This window comes from Papaver somniferum, unplaced genomic scaffold (assembly GCF_003573695.1).
Source record: "Papaver somniferum cultivar HN1 unplaced genomic scaffold, ASM357369v1 unplaced-scaffold_3, whole genome shotgun sequence".
Taxonomy (NCBI): domain Eukaryota; kingdom Viridiplantae; phylum Streptophyta; class Magnoliopsida; order Ranunculales; family Papaveraceae; genus Papaver; species Papaver somniferum.
The window spans coordinates 225,644-233,176 of NW_020641039.1; the positions used below are offsets into that span (position 1 = coordinate 225,644).

The 7,533-nt window shown below is 35.6% G+C and overlaps 1 protein-coding gene across 1 annotated transcript; it reads left to right on the top strand.

Moving 5' to 3' along the window:
* Positions 1-2,877: 2,877 nt before the first annotated feature.
* On the top strand, positions 2,878-7,265 carry LOC113341532 (proteasome subunit beta type-4-like). The gene is made up of 7 exons (XM_026586373.1): positions 2,878-2,984; positions 3,073-3,119; positions 3,350-3,426; positions 5,622-5,751; positions 6,170-6,329; positions 6,419-6,604; positions 6,862-7,265. Exons 1-7 carry the CDS (start codon positions 2,979-2,981, stop codon positions 6,973-6,975), a joined length of 720 nt encoding a protein of 239 aa, XP_026442158.1. The 5' UTR covers positions 2,878-2,978; the 3' UTR covers positions 6,976-7,265.
* The last annotated feature ends 268 nt before the right edge of the window (positions 7,266-7,533 follow it).

A 7,533-nucleotide genomic window follows, 5' to 3' on the forward strand; every position in this document is an offset into this window, starting at 1 on the left:
TTGTTTTCGAAATGGGAGGTAAGAAAGATCCTGGTCCGGATGGCTTTACTAGTTTGTTTTACCATAAGTATTGGGATATTGTGGGGGAAGCTATTGTTGATATGACACAAACTTGTTTTCGAACTTGGCATATAGCACAATTTTTAAATCACACTAATATAACTCTTATCCCTTAAGTTCCTTTAGCTGAGTTGGTTTCTCAATATATACGCTTTGTAACTTCATTTACAAAATTTTATCTAAAACTCTGGCCAATAAATCAGAGCCCTTTATGGATAATCTTATCTCCCAAAGTCAGCGTGCCTTTGTTCCTAAAAGGAGTATCTCAGATAATATTATGCTAGCTAATGAGGTTATTTATACTCTTAATCATCATAAAGGTGAAGATGACATTTCTGCCATTAAGCTTGGCATGTATAAAGCCTATGATAATCTGGAATATAGGTCTTTTCTTGAGAATGTTTTTATCTTAAAAACTGAGTTTATCTGACCACTGGGTCAATCTGATCAACCAATGTCTTTCAATTGTATCTTATTTTGTTTTACTAAATGGTAACTCTTTTAGTTTAATTAAACCACAAAGAGGTCTGAGACAAGGAAATCATATGTCTCCTTACTTATACATTATTTTCCCAGAAGCCTTATCCACTTATATTGACAATCTGACTAGAAATGGGTCATGGTAGGCATAAATTTCTTTAAGGATGCCCCTAGCAGTACTCATCTCCTTTCTGGTGATGGCTCTTTGTTGTTTTCTAAAGTGAATGTTAAATATTTCCAAATCATAAAAGATCAGTATCTAAAACATTGTTTGTCTTTTGGTCAGGAAATAAACTAGAACCTTGTTCAGTAAAAAACTCTGTGCGCATTTTATGTGTCAATTGTCTAGTATTTTTCATATTCGTAATTGTAATCTATGAGAGAAATATCTTGGTACTCCTATTGCTTTTCAAGCTTATAAATTCAAATATGGAGATCTTGCAAGTTGTGGATGCTAGAATTTCTACTTGGTTCCATAAAAAGTTTTCCCAACTGCTAGGACCACTTTGGTTAAGCTTATTGGTCAAGCTATCCCGGACTTTGTACTAGCTGGGAGCCTTTCTTATCCCTAAATATCTTTGTAGAAAGATGGATTCCCATCCTTGTAAATTTTGATGGGGGGAAACTCTAGACCTTAAAGATAGAAAATTTCATTTGCTTGGTTATGATATTTTGTGTTCTCCCAAATCTGAGCTGAATAATTTAGCAATGCTAGATAGAAATGCTTGGAAGATTATTGAAAATCCAGCTGCTTGTTAAGTACAATTCTTAAAGCTAAATACTTTCCTAAAAATGATTTTTTAAATACGAAATGCCCTGGTAGTTGCTCCTGGACTTGGAAATATTTATATACTATAAAAGAGTTGATCAAAGCCTTTATCTGTTGGATTGTAGGATATGGGCAATTCATTGATCCCTGGTGTAATAACGGGATACCAAACTTGGGTTCTGCTTCACGCAACCCGTTGGTCTCTCAGGATCCAAGTATTATAGTTTCTTATTTCATTAATCCAAAGATTAAAACCTGGAATATTGTTAGACTAAATACTCACTTCAATGATTTTTTTTTAAAGAAGAATGTCACTATTCCCTTAGTCCAGTTGTGCACTCCTGATAGGAGGGCTTGGGAGCTTTCAAAGAATGGAAGATTTTCTTCTCAATCTGCTTACTTGGGATTTAAAGGACTTAGGTTTTTCCTTAGTAGTAAACTTTGGAAGTGCATTTGGAAACTTACAGTTCCACACCGTGTTCAGATTTTTATTTGGAAAGCTGTTACATCTGCTAGAATTGTTCTTCATACTAGAATGCCTATGAAATCTGTTGACCATACTAGATGTTATGATCCTCGTGAGTCTGTCATGCATGCTCTTGTTATATGTCAGCTTGTGAGTCATTTTCGTTTTCTGTCTTCCTTCTACGTTCACACTAATACTTTTTTAGATAAGTCCTTAATTGACTGGCTTGTTTTCTGGCTGATTGATTCTGTTACTAAACTTTGTGATGAATGTCAATGTCTGTTTGTTACTATCTTATGGTCTTTTTAGAGTAACAAAAACAATCTTATTTTTAACAATTTTAAGGAAACTCATTTTGGAGTTATAAATAGAGACAGAGTTATGCTTTTGACTAGACAACCAAAACTGCGCGCATACTTCTTCTATTACCACTATTGGTTATAATGACTAATGGTTGGACGAATAAAATGCAATACTGATAATGCCTTTGATGAAACTTCTTGCAGGCTATTGTGATGAGGGATTTTTCAAATAACGCTTCATTTTGTGCATCAATAGTTTTTGATGTTGAGTCTGCGGTTGAAGCAGAAGCTAGAACTATTTGGGCGGTACGGTTCTGAAAAAATATGGAACAAAAGCTTACTCACATCATCATTGAGAGTGACGCAAATGATCTCATTGACCAATTTTCTACTAGAAAGTTTGATGGTGATCCACGAACAGATGCTATCTTTAAAGACATTCAATTTTATTCCTCCTGTTTAGTTGCATGTTTGTTTACTTTGCAACCTCGATTATGTAACTTTGTTGTTCATGCTTTAACGCAATGGGCAAAAAATAAACAATTCCACTGTGCATTAGTCTGTACCTCCAATTTAGCTCTTACCAATTGTTAAGGATCATTATCTTTTGTAAAGGCCGTTGCTTATTAGGAAAAAATCATGCAGTATAATCAACAACAAAGGAAACTAGAAACCACGTACTTCTGGTCTAGGGTTCGACTCTTTCCACGAGGCCGAATAATTCACGAATTCGTATCAAAAACGAATGGTGCTGGGCCTTTTCGAGCAATATTGGGTACAATATACAATATCGGTCCACCCTAAAAATATTTTGCCTCTCCTTAATAGAATTTCCGCCCCTCTCTTTAAGAACTTAAGCGTTAAAATTAATTCTTCCCCTCTTCTAGAGCTGAAAAAAAATATGGAGGTAACAGTTTCAGTGTCATAGATCTTCTCTTCTGTTTAATTTAACATGTCTAGATCTCGATTTGATTATATTGTTGTGGTTTGTGCAGAGAATCGAAGGTTTGTTAGGCCCGGAAGACAACAAGTCAAGAACATTGTAAGTGTTTCTTAAACCCTAATTCAGACCATTCTATTTAGTATTTTAAGTCATGAGCTTTGATTTGTGCGAATTTTTGAAAGCTAGGGTCAGGGTTTAAGTATTTTGACTGTTGTATGAATGGATTGGATGGGTATTAGGGCAAAATTGATTTTGAATCTGGTTTTTGGTTTTAGGGGTTTTGAATAATTTGTGTGGTGGGTTATAATAGAAGATGTTTGTTTGTGCAGGAGCCCATATGTTACTGGAACATCTGTGCTTGGTATTAAGTACAAAGATGGAGTTCTCATGGCTGCCGATATGGGAGGTCAGTTGTGAAACTTGTTTTTCCAATCTTGCTCATTCTTATGTTGTTTAATAGATTATTGTTTGTAAGTAGTATATGTCGATGTTTTACTAGGTCTGAAAGTGAACCTGTGTTTATTAGCTTGACTATGAATCAGGGGGAGGATTTTTTACTTCTTAAATTTGAAAAGAGTATACATCAGTATTAGTCAATAGAAACTGAATTTGGCATAAAGGTTAGAACCTGAAACTTAGTTCCGATTAGTCTTTAGGTGGCTTGGGAATCCAAAGTGGCAACAAAATCAATTTGATTGTTGTGGGAGAAACATGACGTGGCATAGCAAAAAAGTGCAATTTTTCTAGGTTAAATTTTTTTCACGTTTTGGTACGGCGAAGAATTCTTCTTCTCCATTGCATAGATCAAATCAGAGACTTAGAAAGGAATCATTAGTCACTAGCACAGGATTGAACAATGAGATTGAAGATTTCCAAGATTGATTACTTCAGCTCTTTCGAATGGAGCATCTGGTGTTAAGGTTTCAAACCCAAGTTATTTAAATCAGATATCTAGTCAAGAGGTTAGAGAGGAATCAACTGGAATCAAATCACACAAAATAGGGCATGGAATAAATTGGTCTTCTCTGTTTACGACGTTGGAATCTTCGGTTGAATTTCAATTCATGGGGATAGTGCTTTCGTTGTCAATTTTATGAATGAGGTAGATAGAAGAGTTGCTATAGAGAAGGGAGCTTTTCATTGTTAGAACTTGGTGCCCACTAATGGAGCAATCCATTGCGGAGATGCAGACAATACCTATTTGGATTTTGATTTAGTTCTGGAAAAAACTAGGGTTAAGCTCTATTGCTAGTTTTCTTGATGGATGAATGTACGAAGAAGAAAACTAGACTTACATATGCTAGGGTGTGTGTTGAGATTAGTTTTGATTGCTCATTTCCTAGCCTAATTCCTAGTTGGATTGATGGTGTTCATGTTATGGACCTGCCTGTGGAATATCAATGGAAGCCATCTAAGTGCATTAAGTGTTGCTCTTTTGGACACAAAACTAGTTCTTGTTGAAGAAGCAAGAATAGAAGAGAACCATGATCCTAAGTGCACTCAATGTAGTTCAGTGGTCAATGATTTTTCAACTCCAATTTCGCCTACTGACTGAGGTTGGTCTCCCATTGCAAATTGACTTGAGTCGAGTTACGAAAAGAAGAAGAAAAATCTTATAGGAAAGGATTTAATTTTCTCTCCCAATTCAGTTTCTGCTATTAGCGAGGCCGAAATAGATTCAAAAATCGATTTTAACAAGTTATTGGGTATATCTGACCATCCTATGATGAGGTTTAGAAATTTATTCGAGAGTCATGCTAAATCAAAGATGGATATGCCCCTGATTGATGGTATGGGAGATTTTGACTCTGACTCTGATTATGATGAGCAAACTGATGCAGTCAAATGCTCATTTCAGGATGAAAATGTGGATTATTAAAGAGTGATCGCTTTTGCTTTCTTTTTGATGGTTTTTAGGCAGTTCTTGCTAGAGCTTGTGTTTTCACCTTCTTTTTTGGAGGTTGTGAGTTGCTCCTCAGTGAGCTTGTTTTCTTTTTTCTTGGTGACATATTTGTTTTTTAATGAATTAGCCCTTTTCGCGTCAAAAAAATAAAATAGAAATAGGTGCCCTGCAAGGCTGACTACTCTAGAGATATTATGGCCCTATAACTGTTCTTCTTTTACTTAAACTCTTTTATGTTTCAGAGGTACTGTTTTGACCATGTTTTAAAAAGCTGTGTTGTTAACATTGTGCTTCTATTTCTTTTGTACAACTAGGATTCGTAAGTTGAAGTTTTGGATTGGTTGGTCTTCTATATGGATGAAATTCTTCATAGTTATGTTCTGATGCTCTCTACAACTAGGCTGTTTGAAAGGTTAATGTGTTAGACTGAATTAAATTATGAGGTTCTTCTGGTTTATGGTATTTAACATTTACCCTTAGGAGGTTGTATATGGAGGCCAGGTAGCTTATAGTCTACTCTCTTGATTCTGTCAGTACTATTATAGCATATTTATTTCAAGTCCTATCCAGTGAAATCGCTGTTTTCGCCACTACTTCATTGGCAGTTGGGACTGTTTCCTGTGCATCTGAAGTTATGTTAGTCTGCAGTAGCTTAAAAAAATTATTGGTTTATTGAATTTTTGAGTGGAATTTGACAGGTTCTTATGGTTCAACTCTGCGCTACAAGAACGTGGAACGAGTTAAACCAGTTGGAAAACATACTCTTGTCGGTGCTAGTGGAGAAATTAGTGATTTCCAGGAGATCATGCGTTATCTTGATGAACTTATGTAAGACCGTCTTTTTTATAAAAGTACATGCATCTATAGTCATGTTATGTAGTATTGTTACGACTGTTTTGAATCATTTGAAATTATGTTAATCTACTACAACAGGGAAATTATTGGTTTAGAATCTTGGATGGAAATTGACAGGTTCATATGGATCTCCTGGAATCACTGGTCTCACCACTTGCACCAACAAGACTATGTTTTTTGTAACTGAAGCGATCAGTGATTTCCAGTAGGTCATGCAGTATCTTAATGACCTTACATAACTGTCTTCATTTCAAAGTACATGCATTTGAAGACATTTTATGTAGTGGAGTTGCACTCTCTGTTCCTTGACTCACCTTTTAAAGGGCAGTGAGATGTAGTGTAGACTCTTCTTCTATCTAATAGATGATTTGTGCGTTATGATGATTTTCAGCTTGTACGACAACATGTGGGACGATGACAATTCTTTGGGCCCAAAAGAGATTCACAACTATTTAACTCGGGTGATGTATAATAGGCGTAACAAGTTTGATCCACTTTGGAATTCACTTGTCATCGGTGGAGTAAAAAATGGCAAGAAATATCTTGGCACGGTAATGCAACACGTCCGAAACTTCTTCTGCTTTTCATCTATGTATTCCTGTGGACTTGACAAGTATGAACTCTTGTTAATGTTTTGTAGGTCAGTATGCTAGGAGTGCATTTTGAAGACGATCACATAGCAACCGGCTTTGGGAATCATCTGGCTCGGCCGATCCTCCGTGCTGAACATAGTAATGACATGAGCTTTGAAGATGCTGTTAAGTTACTGGAGAAGTGTATGCTTGTACTTCTTTACCGTGATAGATCTGCAATCAACAAGCTTCAGGTACGGTCTTAATCTTGAAACATATCAGGATGTCTCTGAATTTCTCGAACTAGCTGAAAGTTTTGTCAGAACAAAGTTTCAAATCTGGTTTTATGTGGCGGATAATGCATCTAAGTTTTTGTAATCCGTATAAAACATTGATCTTTTTGTCCGACTTAAAATGTGGTCAGCAGTTCAAAACTAGGTTCACAAATTGCTTACTCCTTTTATATGAATGAATAACTTAGTTGGTGACATGTTTGATTTTGAAATTGCAGATCTCTAACATTACTGAAGAAGGGGTCACAATTTCACAGCCTTACTCTCTGAAAACTTTCTGGGGTTTGTCCGCCTTCAAAGATCCAACCAAGGGTGCCCAAGGTTCATGGTAGTGACATTGTCCTTTAATGTCTTGACATTGACATCCCCTATATATGGATTAAGAAACTCATGACATGTATTAAAAGTTGACGTTTGTTCAACTAGACATGTATTAAAAGTTGCTGCAACTTGATCCATCAAGTTTTGTATAGATTGCTTCAGGCTGTCCTTATATTGGATGTTTTGCTTACGAATTGTTAGCCCATTTTTCTTTTATTTTGTCGGATTCAGTGGGTTATCTGCTTAAAATGCAAACTGTTTCTTAAAAAAATTTATAATAATAGAGATTACTGTACTAGTACATAATCAATACATTGATAGTAGATGATATGACACGTACACACAAGAAGAAAATGAAACAGTAAATAAAGGGGAGATCATAATGCTGTTTCATTTTTCATTTTCCTTGAAGTGCGTAGATAAATATCATCGGTATTTATAGTGCTTCGTGCATGTTAGAGCTTCTCCAATTTCATAGGTGGCATCACTTCCAAGACATCCTTTGAGTATAAAATTCTATATATTAGGAAAAATAAATTTTTATCTCCAATTTATAAAGTGCTCAATTA